We start from the raw sequence: 19,719 nt of genomic DNA on the forward strand, positions 1-19,719 counted from the left end.
TTCAATCGTTTTTAAAATGTCTTATTTTATTAAAAAAACCAGTAACATACAAAATGTTTAAAGAATCCTCATACTGTTTATCAAATATTAATTTTCTTACCAGTATTTCACATGATGTTAACCATGATACACCTTAAGTTATTCTTTGCCCCACAAAAAAAGCCTCGGCCACATTTTGGGTCTTTGGGGTACAAAGGATCAGACAAAAGCAGAAAACTAGTTTTCTTTCCTCTATCTCATTTTCTGCCCTTATTTTATAAAAATGTCTGTGTCTGTGTTCTGTGCATGAACATGTATGAGACAGCAGGAGGCAGGGCGCAGAAACTGTGTGAGTACACATCGTAACTGTACATATGAACTAAATTTGCTGGCCATGACCATTCATAATTTCCAAGTTACTTGTTATGCTCAGTGGGCAGCAACAATAATGCTCTCTACCACGAAAAAGATGCTCTTTTTCCTCCTGTGTAAAGACACTCTACACAGGTGGAAGCCTGCTGACTGCTTTGCTCATCTCATTCCACTACTATCAGCATTAGCCGAGCCCTGCCCCAGATACCTCTGTCCACCAATCAGCTTAGCTGTGATGCCACCTTCCTCCTCAATCTTCTACAACATGCCTGGGACAGGCTAGGAGAAGAAACACTGCAGCTGCTGACCCAGCCAGGCTAGCCTGAAATAGAGAAGAGGGCAATATAACAAGCTGCATGGGTATTCATGAGGGACTGTGTAGCTTGGGATCAGTTTAGCTTGGATGTGCATATATGATGAAAAAAGGGTGGGGTTTTCCTTTCCTATTGGCTTGGTTTCTTGAAAGAGGGTGTTTCATATACCATATAAACTCGTGTATAAGCCGACCGGTGTATAAGCCGAGGCATCTTATTTTACTGCCCAAACCTGGGAAAACTTATTGACTCGGGTATAAGCCGAGGGTGGGAAGCTGGGAGGCAGAGGGAGCTCCTTATTTGGGCAGTGACATCAGAGGGAGTCACTGCTGAAATAAGGAGCTCCCTCTGCCTGCCCTCTAGCTGGGCTTTGTCAAACCCAGCAGGCAGGCAGAAGGAGCTCCTTATTTGGGCAGTGACATCAGGGGGAGTCACTGCCCAAACAAAGAGCTCCCTCTGCCTGCTGGCTAGCTGGGCTTTGTCAAACCCAGCAGGCAGGCAGAGGGAGTTCTTTATTTGGGCAGTGACGCCCCCTGATGTCACTGCCCAAATAAGGAGCTCCTTCTGCGGGATTTGAGGAAGCCCAGCCAGCCAGGGTGCCTCCCTTCACCCTCAACAAGCAGCTTCCCCGGGAGGTTGTCCCGGCCCCACCCCCCTGGGCTTCTCCCTTTGCTTGATGTATAGAAAATAGTGACTTGCGTAAACGCTGAGGGGGATTTCTCAGCCTTTAAACAGGGCTGAAAAAACTTGCCTCGGCTTATGGCCACTGCTGGTATCATCTGATATTGCTTAATTCCATATGTAACAGTTGACTTGCAAGTAACTCCATTCTTACAGAGTGTCTGGCCTTCCAACAAGCACTGCATCCATCTTATCTAGATGCAGTCTCAAATGGTTAATTCTTATTCATATGACCACTCACTATGTTAAAGTACTGGTTTAGTTCTGCAACCGCTACTCCAATTTTGATATCATCCAACTCCACAGCTCCTGAAAACTTCACACAAACAAAGATGAATGAACCAACCCCCCAAAAAACTTGTAGAACAATCCTAAAGAAAAACGATAAGATAATTGAAAACCACTATGATATAGCAGTATAACGCTAGACTTGGAGTGGGAAGACCCAGGTAGACATATTCTTGCTCATTCATTAAGTTCACTTTGTGATCTTTTGTTTGCTGTTCTTTTTTAGCCAAACAGCCCAATCCAGAGCCCCTGGAAGCGAGCACAGGAACGCTTCTCAGCAGCGCAGGGAGGCAAAAACAAAACAAAACAAAAAAAGCTTTCCTGCTGCCAAAAAGCCTACCAGTGGGCAAGATATCTAACTGCCTACACTCCCTAAACATGCATGCTCATAAACCTGTCTAAGTCTTTACAACACAGCTTATTCCCAGGAAAATGTCCTTAGGATTTCACCATGAGAGAATCATTAGGGTGGCATTTTCCCTTTTTGTCTCTAGGGAATGACTATTCAGTTGATCCACCATCTTTATGTATGAAAATCTTATGAATTTGCCAGTTTACTGCCATTCAGTCTGTGACATGATGTTTCGATAGGCCTTGCTTACTGAAAGGATGCTCAGCTAAGAATTGTGCAACTACAGTCATTCCAGTAACTGTTTCAACACAGTGCCATAAATAAAAACATTTACATAGCTAATTGTTTCAGCTCATTACTGAACAAAGCAGCCTTACAAAATAGATCCTTGCCAATAACCACGATTCTTGCCAATAATATTCTTGTATTCTTGCCAATAACAACAATTCAAAATCAGTTATCACTTCAATCATAGGTCTTCTTGTCAGCAAATATAATGTTAACAATGTTAAGTATGCTGAGCAGGTGGCTAATTATCAAGCGCATTTCCTTTTAGGTATCATCTTTCACATACCTCAATAAAACAAGAGCCCTGGAGCTATTTTGAAGCAAAATTGATCTCTGCCTCCTTGAATCTGCTTTTAAATATTGAAGGGATAAACCACAGGCTTAGATTCTTAGGTCCTAGCAGCAGCATGGCCCAAGGGATTGAGTAGTGCATTTGAATCAGTGGGTTCACAGCCATAGTTGACTGAGTCATCTCACAAAAGTCCCTGTCAGGCTCCATTACCATCTGAAAAATGGGAATAACAGATTTTTTCTCTCTCTCGGGTGCTACCATGCAGGTAAGCTGAATCTTGTTTTATGCTGAAAATTATACTGATGGCTTTAAAAAAATACATATTCATATTTTTATCATGAAATTCCAACAGTTAAAAATAAATTGGAAACAGCAGCCTGCTGCAAGTATATGACTGCAGATGAACAATATAAAAGGTGGACTCACACTGCATTCTTCAGCTATACTGGGAGCTCACCATCAAACAAAACTATCAGAGAGGCAAATCAAATGTCAGTTTCAGCTTTTCAACCTTGCTTCTTCACAATTGCCTGCCATGGTCTGACCAAGATGGTTGGAATGGCTACTGCCTCATCCTGCTCACTTTTCCAGCTGCCTAACCTAGGAAAATTTAACAGAATACTCCAGCTGAATCCTATTTGGTTCAAGTTATCTACAATTAAGGAGTCTCAAACTTGTTTCACCGGGGCAGCCCTGGGCAGCCAGAAATGGTGCTGTTGCAGTGCCACCCTGCTGCCTCCAGAGGTTTTTCCAGAAGCACAGATAGAACACACACACACCCCCCAAAAAAACACCACTGGAAAGTCCTCCATAGGGCTTAATGGACTTAGCCACCCAAAAGAGTGGTGTAAATCCAAATCCAGGGCTGTGGCACAATTGCTCACCATGTCACGAGATCAAGATTGGGGGGATCCAATCAAGCATTTCTTACCGGGTTCTTCTCCAACCAAAACACTCCAAATTGCCGAGTTTCAAAGGCTTTATTTCAAATGATAAAATAATTTTAAAATTGCTTTTACATAGTTTCCCCAGCATAGTACATTCTCTCAGGATTTCTTTGTTGCAAAACTCAGAGCCATGGCAGGGAGCTGGTTCCCTTAGCCTGGCTCAAGGTGAAATCTCCTTGGCCTTTGACTCTCATGGCTCAGGAAAACTCTGTTCTGGCCACGAGGTAATTTAGACCTTTTGAAGTTTACTGTGGTACATTTGCATAAGATTTCCGAATCTCTCTCCTGAGATCAAGGCTACTTCTCATGCCTATGTTACCTTTTGGTTTCTGAATCTCTCCACCACACCTGTAAACTCTGGGTGGAAGCTGACTAATGTGGGAATGCCTCTGCCATGTCCCTGCTGTGCCATTGGGGCTGACAACCATGCAGGAGCGCTGACTTCTGACCATCCCTGGGGACCTCTGGGGCCACTGCCATATTTGCCTGAGGGTTAGTGCCCCACGGAGGGCAAATCTGCCAGCGGGGCCCCCACCAACTCCAGGAGCCATTTTGCTCCTCCGTCTCGGATTGGGCCATTTGAAAAGTTTAAGATATTGAAGAACCCCTGGCTTAAGATTGTACAAGTATACTACCTCTATTTACACAATCATTTACTACAGTGTAAAGGGAAGCAAGGAAGCAGTGACCAGGTGCAGGGAAGCACAGAACAATGGAGGGATAGGAAAGCATCAGAAGTTGTACTTCACACGCAAATCAAAGACAACATAGTGAAACATCCAGCAGCATGAAAGTAGGTACAGAGTGATGGTGAAAGAAAGAAGAACTGAACAGATGGGAGGGGGAGATGAAACGAAGTGCAAATGTAGACAGTGTGACTAACTTTCCTCACAAAAGAAAGGTTTTTTTTACACTGCAGAAGTGGGCTAAAAATACCAAAGTAATTTTGCTAGTCCAGCATGCCTTTGCCATATGATAGTTGCTATAGCTGCAACAAATATAGGAAAAGACCAGTTTTCTCTATCTACATAGACCTCTGCAACTGGTGTGTCATTTCACCCAAAACTAGCACATCTGATTATACTGGATAGCAGGACCCCAATACTATTTCCGAAAGGCTAAATCCATCAGTTAAATATTCCCAGCTCAAGTCCACTTAGTTCAGTCCCACAGACACCCAAACTACAAGAGATAACTTTTGACTCATTATCATCAAGCTCAAAGTGTTGGTTAAAGTGTCCTGCTAGGACTACAGAGTCCCATGTTCAGTCCTTACTCCACTTCATTGGGTGACCCAGGGTTGGTTACTTTCAATTACCCTATAGGGTTTCTCTGAGAAACTATTTGTAAACAACTCAAAAAGCAGAGTGGGGTAGTTGTACAAATGGGGGAATAGTGCAGAAAATGGGTGAACAGCAAATGTCCATGATCTTGGGAAAGAAGGTGGACTCTGGTTAAGGAATTGTGCTACTCTTCTTAATAATAACTAAAGTAATAGGAAGAAAATGGTAAAATGCATACAACTCTATTTAAAAAACTACTGGGCAGAAGACTAAAGCTTCACATTACACAAAACTTGTCTTTTCATAAAAGCTTAAAAAACTGTATGTAACGCAGTAATACATGCTTTTATGAATATTCTAATATATAATAAAAATAGCTCTTGTAGGTTTGTACAGGATTGTATGCTTATTGTGCTATGATGAATAGTGAATCTAAGCATGATTGCTCATAGGAAATAAGCTTCATTAAAATCAGTGAGATTTACACCCTGGTAATTATTTTTAGGATCAGCATAACTCATTCTGAAATAAATCACAATGTTATTTTGCATAAGAGGGCTTCATACTCCAGCTGGAAAATTTGTTCACCACATAGTTAAAAGTTTCTTTTTAAAGCTAGTAGTGAAGGGGAAGTTTAAAATCAATAAGATGTTATGTGATGAAGCATATTTATATATAAAAATGTTTGGGCTTCACTCATAAAACAGTTAACCACAACACACAAAAACTGAATTTTGGTGCATTCATAGTCCAACATGGTGATTACTAAAATATTCTGAAACTCAGGGCATTCTACCTCTGTTTCTCTGACCACAACGTCTGCCTCAGAAGAGCAATGAGAACTCCTTCCCAACACATATCAAAACTCAGATAAGGCAGAATTTTGAGCCATGAGAATTTCAAAACTATCCTCTGAATAAGGGTGGGGCAATTTGCTGTGGCAGGCAGGAATGTGAACCTGAAAACAAGACCTCCGTAATAATCCATGTATTGGAGGATGGATTTCTAGCAGAAGCCAGGAACAGTAGTGTTTGCAGCATGGAGATATGTAGTTGCATACCTCTCATTTTTCCAAGGCTGAGTATGGCTCCCTTCCTTCCCAAAAACATCTGTAAATGGCTAGGTTACAAGCAAAAACATAGTTTGAGGTTTCTTTCATATTAAACAGTATAAATCCATTTGTATAAATGCAAATAATGTATTCTGCATGAAATATTAGATCAAATAATGCCAGTTTCTCAGACATTCTTAACGTCTGAAATGTCACAGTTGTCATAACAATTCTTCTTTCCTGCTTATGTTGCTTAGCCCTGAAAAATCCATGGCTATGAAATTTAAGAAAAACTTGTCCTGAATAAAATTTACTGAGACAAAACAGCATCTTCACACATTTATATATGTTCCAGGCATTTCAAGTTTGGGTTTTAGATTTTCAGTATGCTTATCTGGAATAAATATTTAGTTCTGTTTCCTTAAACCATTTTATAAGAGTCTATGGCTTAAAATGAGCTGATACATGAAAGGTTAAATGCGTAGCCCTGCATCCAGGTAGAAAGACTGATTTCACTATCTGTAAAAAGAAGCCAGAGTTGAGGAATGACATTTAAAATACAGCCATTGGAAAAAGTTGGGAAAATGCCAAGAGAATGCCTTGGCTAGGACTAGAAGAGCATAGAATTATTAAAACTAAGAAGTTACAGAGATGATTAATTTACTGCCTTTTAGTATAATCTTTTAGTATCAGACAGAAATAGTTTAAGACAGCAAAGTATTGAAATATGTTATAAAACAAATAGGTATTGGTCCAGCAAGATCCAGAACTAAAAGTTATGAAATTACAGTCATGGCCTGAAAGCAGGGACGTAGGCATAGATTTTTTATGGGGGGAGGGGGTTTCAGGAGTGGGGCCACACCTCCATTTGCCCCTAGGGCATGGCCACGCCTCCCCAAGCCCCGCCCCTGGCCTAGCGCTTATAAAAGCAGCTCTCCAAGGCCGGGGACGGCAGACTCCCCTGCCCAGAGGGAAGTCTGTTATTTGTTTCTCCAGGCCATGGGCAACCCTAAAACAGACGCGTAGCGGCAATGGGGACATCCGGGGCAGCTTGTTCCAGGTGTCATTGCTGTCATGTGTCAGGATGGGGGGCGGGAGGGGGCACACAGGCAGCTCATGCCCTGGGCGCAGTTCCCCCTCCCTTTGTCACTGCCCTAAAATGAGGGGTTCTGGGAAGCATACTATCTGGATCCACTTTGTAGACAAGAAGGGGTGCTGCCAGCCTATTTTACCACACCAATCATCTAAGAAATCTTACAAACTTAAAAATTACTAAGGTCTTCCCTTTGAATACTAAGGGCATCTGAACAGCTTCACATAAAAGTAAGGGCAACTGGCACCAGTGAAGGTGTCTAAACTCAAGGAGGCTTATATTGCAATCCTATGGAGTCTTGTGTGGGAGAAAGTCAACTCAATAGGTCTCTCTTTGGAGAAAACATATAAATAATTGAGCAACTCAAAAACCTAGAAGACATACACTTAAACAATGTAATCCTTAAATTGTTTAATTAGAAGTAAGTCCCACTGGATAGACTTGCTTAGGACTGTTCTCAAAATATATTTAACTTTTGGAATGAGTTTGTTGAGCAAGTTTTTAACAGAAGCAAGTTAATATCATATCTACTCTTGCACATTCCTCAACTGCAAGCAAAGAATGTTTAGCAAGTGACACCTATGTGATACATAGTTTTATGATTACAGAAAGGAATAATATGATATGGCACATATTTGGCAAAGTTAACTTATTCCTAAAGTAATAATGATTAAAAGCAAACAATATATACAGGAGCCAGTCCTCATGGCTTACTCTGGAGAACTCCCATCACTACTTAAGACCTCAAACCACTTCATTTCATTCCCTATTAAACAATAAACTGTTTGAGGATGGTGGCCAAAAGGAACAGTAACTTTGGCTGGAAGCAACTGAAGCAACCACAAAGCTCAAACTCACTCCAGCTGCAGCATATGGATCTATATTGTTTACAATCTCTTTCAAAATGAATGTTGAAAAAGAAAAGGAAACTACAAAAAGTATGTCATTTTGATTTAAGAAACCATGACCCCATTCTTGGTGCCAGGAAAGCCACTGAGAAGGATTGAATGGATCCAATATTAACTCACTCAAGCCACTTTAAAAACGTATAAATTTAAAACACGTGGCATGAAATCAGCAGATGTTTCACTCAAGTCTGGAAAAACTAGGATCTCCCATTTGCAGAGGAATTTGAGAGATTAATGGATCTCCAATGAAAGCTAACAGAGAGATGACTTAAAAATACAATCCGACTAGTGGTGGCCACATTCACATTGATTTTAGTTGATGCTCAGAAGCACTCCCCAAAGCCAACATTAATAAGCCAAAACACAAATCACAGAACTGAAGTAAACTTTGTTAAGACTGACCATACGGCCCCCATGTGATATATCATTATTGCCAGCAACAATCATTGGGGTGGAGTGAGAGTAGTTTTGTGACACAATCTACTGTGATAAAAGTTTTAATGAATTATGACACATTTGATGGGGGGGCTCTAGTCCATAAAAGTCTATACCACAGCTAAGAAGTGATTATAGGCAAGTCTACTCAGAAGTAAATTATACTGTGTTTAATGGGGCTTACTCCTAGGAAAGAATCACACTGTCTTTTAAGAACACTTTCCTGGGGGGAAAAATACCTACTGAACAGACTTGAGAAGAATAACAAGTAGAGCGGTTCAAAATTGCTCTCTAAGCTTTAACGTGTCAGAAGGCTGTTGGGTTGTTTTTGCTGCAGGAGAATCATTTCAAAAAACTTTCTAAAAAATCCATAGATGAATGAAGTGTAACTCAGCAGTGCAATGTGGCTCACTACACAGGATCAAGAAAATATCCCAGAGCCAGAGATTTCACTATGGAGATGTAAGCAGGTATTAGACTTGTTCCTCCCAACCAAACTTTCTTATCCACATGAGACATACTAAATCGCTTGGTGGGAGAAGAGTCTGGGGAAGAGAATGAGCATCCCACAACAGCTACATACACCTCCACAGTGAAAACCCCTAAATCTGAAATATGTTCTGCAGTAAAACCTTCTACAGCAAAGTCATCTGTTAGTCCATTCGGTGTTACTTTATGTCAAGGAACAATGAAACTCAATTTGAAGCTACCTTATATTGAATCACACCATTGGTCCATCATGCTCAGCACTGTCTACTCAGACTGGCAGCAACTGTCCAGCATTTTATGGACCAGCATTTTATGTACAGGTGTTCCACATCACCACTACTAGCTCCTTTTAACTGGAGATGCAAATGGATTGCACCTGGGATGGTTCTGCATGCTAAGCAGCTGCTCTACTACTGAGCCACAGCCTTTCCCTGTTTCTGCACACTTATCATTTTCTTCAGAAACAGGCCAAACCCTCTTCATTGCCACTAACCCCTCTTCATTGCAAATAGTCAAAAATGAACACTGCCAGCCCAAATGCCTTTGATTTGTCTCTTGGGGAACTACAATTGCTTGTGTTGTATCTTTAGTATGCAATCAAAATGAAGACTGTGGTTTTTCCTAGACCTGATTGTCTTTAAGTGCCTCCCCACCTGATTGTCTATGTCTGATCAAAAAACTGTCAAATTAAGTCTACAACATGATATTGAGTGGGGAAATCTAATGCACATCATATTGTCGAAGGCTTTCATGGCCGGATTCAACTGGTTGTGGTGGGTTTTCCGGGCTCTGTGGCCATGGTCTGGTGTATCTTGTTCCTAACGTTTCACCTGCATCTGTGAGTGGCATCATAAGAACATAAGAACATAAGAACAAGCCAGCTGGGACTCAGACCAGGAGATCCATCTAGTCTGTGCTCTCTGCTACTTTCGCTAGTGGCTCCACCAGGTTGCCTTTTGGAGTTCCACATGTAAGGATGCTGCAGCAATGGCCTTCTGTGGCTGTTGCTCCCGAGCACCTGGACTGTTAAGGCATTTGCAATCTCAGATCAAAGAGGATCAAGATTGGTAGCCATAAATCGACTTCTCCTCCATAAATCTGTCCAAGCTCCCTTTAAAGCTATCCAGGTTAGTGGCCATCACCACCTCCCTCTGTGGTAGCATATTCTGCTAAACACCAATCACACGTTAATGGAAGAAATGTTTCATTTTATTAGTTGTAATTCTTTCCTCCAGCATTTTCAATGAATGCCCCCCTGGTTCTTAGTATTGTGAGAAAGAGAGAAAAATTTCTCTCTGTCAACATTATTTTCTACCCCATGCATAATTTTATAGACTTCAATCCTTGTTCCATATCCCCTCCAGGCGTCTCCTCTCCAAACTAAAAAGGAGGTCCCCAAGCGGCTGCAGCCTTTCCTCATAAGGAAGGTGCTGCAGTCCCTCAATCTCATCCATTCGCTACGCCCTTCTCTGCACTTCTTTCTATCTCTTCAATATCCTTTTTTTTGAGATGTGGCGACCAAGAGACTGAACACACGAAAATATCTCAAGTCGCGGTCTGACCACAGCTTTTATATATAAGGGCATGACAATCTTTGCAGTTTGGAGCTCAATTCCTTTCCTAATTATCCCCAGCATAGAGTTTGCCTTTTTTCACAGCTGCCATACATTGAGTTGGACATTCCTAATGAACTATCAACCAAGACGCGCTAAAATCCCTTTCCCTGGTCTGTGACTGATAGCACTGACCCTGCTGTAGCATCTTCAATGTGAAGTTTGGATTTTTGCCCCTATGTGCATCACTTTGCATCGCTTTGCTACAATTTGAACTGCATTGCCGCCATTTCTTAGCCGCACTCACCTAATTTATCAAGGTCCTGGCTTTGGAGCTCCCTCGCCAATCCTTTGTGGTTCCTGCACCACCCTACATAATTTAGTATCATCTGCAAACTTCCCACAATTAGGCTGCGCATTCCACCCCTACTTCCAGGTCATTTTTTATGAATAGGGTTAAAGAGCACTGGTCCCAACACGGGATCAGCTTGGGGACACCAATTTCTACATCTCTCCATTGTGAGAATTTCCCATTTTACACCCACTCTTTTTTTTTGCTTCCTGTTTCTCCAACCAGTTTTTTAATCCATAGGAGGACTTCCCCTCTTATTCCTTCATTGCTGAGTTTTCTCCAATAGTCTCTGGTGAGGAACTTTGTCAAAGCACTTTTGGAAATCCAAGTAGACAATGTCCACTGGTTCCACCTTATCCACATGCCTGTTTTACATCCTCAAAGAACTCTAGTAAGTTTGTAAAGACAGGATTTGTTTCTCTGCAAAAGCCAAGGCTGACTCTTTCTCAAGCAGGTCTTGCTTTTTTCTACATGTTTTATAATTTTATCTTTAATGACAGATTCTACTGAATTTACCAGGGAACAGATGTCAAACTGATTGGCCTGAGATCCGAGATATGGTCCCTAGTTTCGCTTTCAATGGATGAGATTGCACTGACCAACATCATCTTTTTAGTCTTCAGTCTTCAGGGATGGAGCCTGGTTCAGGATAAGTTGCATATTAAAATTATAGAGAAGATCCAACAATTTTCATAGCTTGAGCTCTTTAAGAACTCTTGGGTGAATTCACAATCTGGGCCAGGATTTGGTAACATTTAGTTGAACTATCAATGGCTGCCAGAACTTCTTCCTTGTCTACCACTATCTTTGTTGGTTCCTCGGATTAAGCCTCCTAAGAAGCTTGGTTCAGGTGCAGGAATTTTCCTCTCCTCACCTCCTCTTGGGTGAAGACAGATGCAAAGAATTCCATTCAGCTTTTCTGCAATCTCCCCTGTCATCTTTTAGCACACCCTTTGTTCCTTTGTCATCTAACTTGAGGCCTACCGCTTCCTCTTTGCTGGCTTCCTTGCTTTTTTGATGTACTTGAAGAACTGTTTGTTGCTGGTTTTGATGTTCCACAGCTTAACAAAAGTTCCTCATAATCCTTGAACTTTTGCACTCCACCGGCAGCTAGCACTTGTTTCTTCTTTGCCACCATTTGTGTTCTCTCTGGGTATTCCTTTTATCAGTTAAGTTGGACTTCCATTTTTTCTGGAAAGACATCTTTTTTTTTTTCCTGAATATGTGTTCCTCCAAGCGTCCCTTGTTAACCATGAGGTGGCTTTCTTTTGGACTGGAAACACTTATTTTCTAACCTGAGGAGTTCGAACACATTTGGAACCCATCTCAAATGATCTGTGTGACTGTGTTTTTAAATAACCTCCAAGCATCTTGGACCATTTTGACTCTCTTTGATTTGCTTTCCCTTTTTCCAGCTTCCTACAAGAGACTATCCCCCCTCATCTTTGAGAAATTTCCCTTTCACTGAAGGTAAATGTAACTACATTAGTGAAGTTGTCACTTGTTCTGCATGGTGAGATACTGAATCCTGACAGCGGTAGCCATTGTGGTCGCTGTTCCCTGCATCTGCTCTAACAATGACTGACTTCCCAAGCAGGACTAGGTCCTGGGTCCCCACATAGAATTAGATCTGAGATTCACATCTCCCTGGTTATTCTACAGGTTCTGCTCTAAGAACCAGACCGCTCCTAACCACAGCTCATTTAGCATATCCAGGAATGTTCTCTCCTTACAAGTGGCCCTGAACATGCATTTTTCCAGTTTAGTATGGGGATGGTTAAAATCGCCACATTACCACGCATACATTTTTTGCTTTTGTTGGCTCCTCTCTACAGGTTTCTTTTTTTCAATTCTAGAATCCTCTTGTATGGCTTTGGTCTAGGTGACTATTAACATATTCCTAATGTTAAACTATGCTTCACCCTGAGTATTGATTAATCACACAGTGCTTCCTGTAGGGGGAATCACCGCCTCCTGCATTTGTCTATTATATTTGACACTATGGCGATACTATGCTCTCTTTGATGTAGAGAGGCCACCCACCCCCAATAATGCCCCTGTCCTGTATCAGCTTTCCTGTGTGTGGAGCCTAGCTTAACCTGGGATAGAATGCATCCCACTGGTTCTCCTCATTCCCACCATGCCCTGTGATGTACCCACTGCATCAGTCAATGTCCCTCCTTCAAAACTCTGTAGCCGCTCCAGCTCCCCCATTTTTTAGGTCGAGATAAGCTTCTGCACTATTGGCATAGCAGAACACTTGTATACTCTGTCTCACAATGTCCTCCTAACCTGGGGAGATTTATGTGTTTGCTATTCCCTCTAGCCTTTTGTAGGAGACTTACTACTCACTTATCAGATTGCTGTGGTCTTCACTTGTGTGGGGTTGATTTAAAAAAACCTCCTTGTCTGTCTGCATCCCCATGGACTCCTGTATTCCGAACCGAGAGGTCACCTCAGCTCTATGCCTGGCAAACTCTAGGGACTGCGGTTTAAAGCTGTTCCTGCCACCAATTTTTTTAATGTTGGCGCCAGCAGCCTGGTTCCTTCTTTTGGTTAAGATGGGCAAAGTTCACCTCCCTTTTGTACAGGCCTCATGCCTTGTCCCAAAAGGGTTCCCCAGTTCCTCTTATTTATAAATCTTGAAAACCCTCTGCCTTGCACCACTGTTCTTCTCATTCACGCGGTGGGGAGACCCACCTGTATCTCCGGCTTGCCTCTGGCTAAGCCCTGAAAGTGGAACAGAGTAACCATTTCAGAATGCCACCTTGCTTAAGGGGTCCTGGATTTTTAACCTTTTTCCTAGCAGCCTAAATTTAGCTTCATGAACCTCCCGGCCATACGTTTCCCAATGTCATTGGTAAAAATTTAGGTACCAATGTGGACCACAACTTGGTTGACTCCACCCCAGCAATGTCTTAAAATTGTCTAAATGGTCAGCCTATCTAGGCGTGGCGTGATCTTCAAGTAACCTTTGGCACCAGGTATAAAGAAAGTCAGCCCATGCGGTCATTACCACTGGCATCTTAAAAGCCCAACTCTTCTATGGAAGTCCCTGATGGTTACCTAATTCACTCCACTACAAGGAGCTCCCCCCCCACCTCCTCTCTAGGGGTATTCCTCGAGTGCTTGAGTATGAGTTCCCATCTGACTCTATAACTAAGGAAGGGAGCAACTCCCATCTCCACATCTTTCCCCCACCATAGACTGGCACCCTCTGTCACCCAGACTCTTCATTTCTCTCATGACATCTGGAAGAGATGTCACCTTGGGAAGTGGGACCCGGCAACTGGGCCAACCCTAGAAAGCCTTGTTTTGTTGCTCCCTCTCTGCTTCCTCTTCTAGCTTCTCCAGGTCCTGTCACCCTTGGTTTCAAAGGAGAACTATAATGCGTTCCTTGGTATGCCAGGAGTTTCATATTGCAGTGAGGGAGCACCCGCAACTCCAATGCTTCTGGCCACGAGTGGCGAATGGACATACATGTTGACACTCGGTGCAGTGCAGAAACACTGGGAAGCCCCATGTCCCTGCTGGCTTCCTGCCTCTGGCATATCTGCTTTTGTTTATATATTTAGATATTAAACTTCCAGTCAGTGCCTTGAGTTGGTCTTTGTAACTACTATCCCTCAAAAAAAATGTCCTTATTAATTGGGATGAATTTATTTTATTTTTAAAGAGAAGGAAATGTGCATGCGCCCATGAAGGCTCAACTATAGGGCTAATTCCAGAGATTGAGACGCTTGGGGTACACTGAATGATGACTCACCTCAGGAGCTCCCACCTTTAGGCAGCCCAAGGGAGCAAGAGGTAACTTCTGTTAACCCTCTGTTGAAGTTTTTCCCACCTCCAGCAGCCTCCCAGCTCTTAGCAAGCTTACAAGGAGAAGAGAAAACCCCTGGCAAAACCCCTGTTAAAAATAATAATTTGTTTTAAAAGATGTGGCTTTGAGAAGAAGCCCTCCTAAAATTATTCTATGAACACCAGCGGGTGCTCTGCTCTTCCTGGCCAGTTAATAGCTTGTCCACTGCTGCTCCCTTTCTAAGCTGGTTCCAGGAGACTGAACTAAAGACACTGTGATGTAACAGACTTCCCCTTCTGTGATGACACCTCTCGAAGATGAGCCACGGGTGAGATGTAGGAATTGAAGCAACGGCTATGACCGGACTTAGCCACACCGAGCCGCTGGAAAACCACACCTGCACAACCAACTAATGTACATAGAAGTGAAAACCATATAGAGAAATGCATACTAATAATATGATGGAATAAAAAACAATAAATCATGTATAGCAAAATTATGTGAGAAAGCTATTTTATTCCTTCCCACATAGTCCTGGATCCCTCCCTGCAAACCTTTAATCTTTGCATTCAAGCCCCACTGCACTAGAAAGCACTTATCTATGTTGCAGCTAAGGTGATAGTTAATGAAGAAGGAGAGGGTCTGTTCAAAGGAAAGCACCATTCCAAGCAACCCAGAAAGAATCTGAAGGTACTCCTACTTGCACCAAACATCCCATTTATCTAGAAGGCGTGTCCTTTCTCCACATCCAGGCAGTAGAATTGGAAGAGGAAGGGAGGCTGCTGCTACTAAGTGAAAACACTCCAGTGTCTTCATGCCACAGGACTGTTTATGGAAGAAGCTGTGCTGCTTCTCCTACACCTTACAGCACCTGCTGGTTTTCAGACCGTGACTTTTGAAGGAGTGTTCCTTCCCCTCCTCCTGTAGTTCCCACCATGCTTAAACTGCTGACTCGGCAGTGTCCAGAATTTATAGACAATGTGGTTGCTGATAGATGACCCAGCATTTGCCCTGTATATAAAGTTTAAAATGTGCAAAGAGTTGCTGCTGGCAGAGCCATGTCTGCACATCTCAGCTCCTTCTTCCTACGCTCATAAAACCCACATTAGGCTTTTTTCCTCCCAAAAGCACATTACCTTTTGCACAATGACACAAAACAGTCAGAAATGCTGGTTTGGAGTATGACATGTGAGCACTAGATTCACTGGGAATCACTTCTGAAACAACCTGCTAGGATCGACTGCTGCATATTGCAGAGTTCTGATGTGCAGGAGAAATTCAACATCTATCAGATAAGGTTAACTGGCTCTTTAAATAAGTGTGAATAAAATACAACCCCTAAAAAAGCATTCAACCACATTCGCGACATATAATGTAGCTTGGAATTTTGGGAGAATCCTGAGGCTTGCACACTCGTGTGTGTGTGTGTGTGTGTGTGTGTGTGTGTGTGTGTGTGTGTGAGAGAGAGAGAGAGAGAGAGAGAGAGAGAGATTTTTTGGATGGTCTTAATAAAAGGCATTAAATGTCTTTGTCTTCTGCACAGGTAAACCAGAGAAAACAGTTGGTTAGGGGTGCCAGACAAGGTGATCCATCTGGGGCAAATCAGGTTCAAATGTCCTCCGCCATGGAAACTGCCCTAGTAACCGCGAGGCGTGTTCCACATCTGCAGCCTCAACACCGAATGCAAGCATTTGAATGGAACACCTCCAAGAAGCACCAATAAATGGGACAGCCAGCCACTGGTAACCTCTGAATGTCTCTTGCCTTTGAAAACCCGGTCACGCCTATAAGTCATGGTGTGACTTGACACACACAAAAGCACATGCAGGCATCCATATTTTAGCTGCTGCACACCCATGTATAATCTTTGGCAAAAGAAAAAGAGTGTATGCCTCCAGGTAGTTTGGAGACCCGCCCCAAAACTAAGCCCTGGAAAGCAAAAGCAAAATAAACTTTCACTTAGTACTGTCGCAGGAAAGAAGTGAGAAGCATTTAGTTCCCTCAAAGAAGAATGTGCCTCATCCAACAGCCATCCTAGGGCAGGAAAAGCAAACTCTCTCTCTCTCTCTCTCTGTTTGCAGTTCTTACCTTCTCCCACTACCCGCAAAGTAGCTTTACTCGCGACTCTTAAGGCTGCAAGCATGTGGGGGGCGGCACAGGGAGAATTGCAGTTCCTAAGAAAGAAGGTTCGCGGAAATCTCCCCCCTGTGGCTTTCGTGCAAAAGTGGCGGCGTCGACCTGCGCCTGCCCTGCCTGGGCTTCCCACGCTCCCTTCTGGCCAGGCGTGGTCCTGCTCCGCACCCAAGAAGGAAACAGGTGAGCTCCCCTCCCGGCCCATCACCCTCAGCCTCTGGCAATGCACTCCCTAGAGGGGAATGGGGAAGAAGGGAGCCCCCCAAAAGACGGCCAGATGGGCGACTTGGAAGACTCTTACCGGCTTTGCAAGGGTCCTTATAATCTATCGCCTCAGCCTTATCCTCTTCGGTGAACTCGTAAGGGTAGTCATAATCGAGGCCGGAGCACCGGGACAGCTTGCCCCCGAGGGTCATCCCAGCCAGCCACACAGCCATCCTCCAGCAAAGCATTTTCATTCTCACCCAAGGAAGGAGATGAAACACGCCGGGGCGCGCGGGGGGGAATCGCGAGATGAACTCGGGGTGGCGGCGCTGACTCCGCTGTCCAGATTTGCAACTCGGCGGCTTTCTCGCTCGCAGCCACAGGCTCCCCCCGGGGATGATGCTGGAGCTGAATGCGGTGCTTCCACCCTGGGTGGGAAGGGACCTCTTCTCCGCTCCGGCAAATTGCCGAGCCAAGAGGCGCGTTTCGCCTGCCCTTCACGGCGACTCGCTTCCCTCGCCTCTGTCAGCGGCCAAGCAAACTTTCCGGGCTGGCTGATGTTGCCGCCGCCGCCGCCGCCGCCGCTCCTCTTGCAAATTCTCCCGCCACCGCTGTCGTAGCAGCAGCCAAGGGCCCCCCGAGGTTGCTCCTGCCCGGGCTCGGCGGCTGAGCCAAGTCTTAGCAGTCCGTTCCGCCGAGCGCCTCCCGCTGCTCCCGATCCTGCGACTGCTCCTGCGCCTGCTACTGGGCGATGGAGTCGGGCTGCACATCAGCAAACTGCCGAGGGGAGAGGAAGAGAAAAGAAGGGGGGCTGCCGAGTCTCCCCACCACGGGCGCCGGCGGGGATGGCGAAACGCTCGCACGGGAAGGAGAGGCGGAAAAGTGCCGCGGCTCTCTTTTTTGTTGGGTCTCTGGGCTCCCCCCCCCCCGCCCGTCCTTGTCCTCCTCCCTCCTCCTCGGTTTAATGCACGAAAACGTCCAGCACAGCCCTCGTCAGCATCCTGCTTACTTAGTCATACGATCAGGGTCAGGATCCGGGTTGCTTCTGATCGGCTGCCTTGCTAGCCTCAGGGAAACGCGCGCGCCCGGGGGCCGGAGTGGCTCTCTCGCCATCGGCCGGCTGCCTGGGGAGATAAGGGAGGCATCGTCGCGCTGGAGGGAGGAGGTCGCGAACGGGGGTCACAGCACGAGCGGGACTTCTCAGAGGAATCCCCCCCTAAGGGGTCAGCAGAATCCGGGGACCCCGAAGAAAGGGCAGGCGGGTGACAGTGACAGAACCGGGGAGGAGAAAGCCTCGTCTCCTCAAGGAAGGCTGCTGCCTGTCATTTCCCGCTGCCAGCGTGCGAGGAGCGAGAAGGGAAGGAAAGTTTTGCGAAGCGTCCGGCAGTTTGTTTAAAGGGAGGGTTCTAAGAGGACCATTGATCAGCAAAGTTCAGGCAAGGAAAGCCGTTTCAGCTGTAAATTAAAAAAAATGGCATGAAGGCAAAGGCGAAAGTATGCAATTAAATCAGACTGCGCCCTGGCAGACGGGAGCAATCATTTTTTGCAGGCAGCTCAGCGTTGGCTTTCAAGCGGATGCGAAAGGTTACGAAGGTTGTTTTTGTTTTGTTGCAGAAGCGAAGTTTTCTGCGGCGGCTTTGGCTTCTGCCCTCCCGGGTTTGGAAATGTGCCGCGATCAGTCCGAAGCGAAGTCAGCGAGGGCTGCTGGTGGTTGTCCTGCAAGAGAAAACGTGGAGCTCAGGGAAGGAAATGCGCAAATATGCACACACACACACGCCGAGCCGAAGGGAGAAAATAATGATGCGTGACAGTATTGCAAGTAGGACACCCTCCGGAGGTGGGAGGGAGCAAGTTTTAATTCCCTTCGAACAACAACGTGGCCGTCGGGGCTGCGTCGAGCTGGGGCGAGAGTTTTGTGTCAGTCCTCCTCCGCCCCTTTTTTGCAAGTCTCCGCAGAAGAAGAAAAGAAGGGCTGGGAAGAAAGGGAGCGCGAGGAGGAGAGCTCGTGCTGCTGCTGCTCAGATCTCTTGGTGGTGTCACATTTAACGCGGTATTTGAAAGGGCCCCAAAGCCCCTGCCCCTTTATTATACAGAAAAGTCCCCCTAAGCAATAGAGGAGCTTTCTGTCGCAATAACTTCACAAAGCCCCTTCCTGAAGAATGGAAAGGGAGTGGGTGGATCTCATCGCCTTTAAAGCGGAGGGGTCAACGGGATGCTTGAAACTCCCCGGGAAAGACTTGCAGAGTAAGTGTCATAGGAAAATTCACTCGGGGCTACACTGCTATTTATGTACTTCCCTCACCCACACCCACCCCCACTCACATATAAACACACCAGGTGGCACAGAAATCTGGTTACTCAGATTCTGCTCAGATCAAGGAATTCTCAGACATCTCCCAGCACAGTTTGCAGGAGTTCAAATATAGATGAACTTGCCTGGAAACTGCTTCATCATGCCTTTGCCAGTCAAAATTCCTGGTGACTGCAGGATTCTGGAAAGATGGTGGGTGTTTGGTGAAGTGGATACAGTCAGAAGCTGATAGATTTGATTTTATCACAAAAAGCTGGAATGATTCTGTGCTACCGGTATGTTTGTGCTTTACCCATCACTCATTCATTTTCTGACATGGGTTTACAGTTCTGTCTCATAAAGAAAAAAAGTAGGCTTTCAATAGTTTTGCTGCTGTGGGCATCCTTCTATAAGGAGGCTCTTTTTTTGTGCTAAAACAATATTGACAGTGGAAATATAATTTACCATATAATAATTTACCATATAATAAAACATTAAGCAAATAGAACTGGAGGAGAGGAACCTTGCTTTGGACCTTTGTGCTTTTCTCTCACTGTCTGCTAAGGGTGGTATTTTATGAAAGGTGTGTCATGGGCTTTAGTTTATGCCCACAATT

At 44.6% G+C, this 19,719-nt stretch overlaps 1 protein-coding gene across 3 annotated transcripts in view; it reads right to left on the bottom strand.

Annotated features, from left to right (window-relative positions):
* TLL1 (tolloid like 1) overlaps window positions 1-17,688 on the bottom strand; it is a 138,568-nt gene extending 120,880 nt beyond the window's left edge. Inside the window, exon 1 of one of the 3 annotated variants that reach the window (XM_048509549.1) lies at window positions 16,911-17,678. In XM_048509549.1, the coding sequence (XP_048365506.1) occupies window positions 16,911-17,067 (157 nt within the window). In that variant the 5' untranslated portion in view covers window positions 17,068-17,678. Of the gene's footprint in view, window positions 1-16,564; window positions 16,635-16,910 lie in introns of those variants that run through there. The other 2 variants (XM_048509550.1, XM_048509551.1) reach the window with 2 other exon arrangements.
* Window positions 17,689-19,719: the final 2,031 nt, after the last annotated feature.

The sequence above is a fragment of the Sphaerodactylus townsendi genome, linkage group LG10 (assembly GCF_021028975.2).
Source record: "Sphaerodactylus townsendi isolate TG3544 linkage group LG10, MPM_Stown_v2.3, whole genome shotgun sequence".
In the NCBI taxonomy this organism is placed as follows: domain Eukaryota; kingdom Metazoa; phylum Chordata; class Lepidosauria; order Squamata; family Sphaerodactylidae; genus Sphaerodactylus; species Sphaerodactylus townsendi.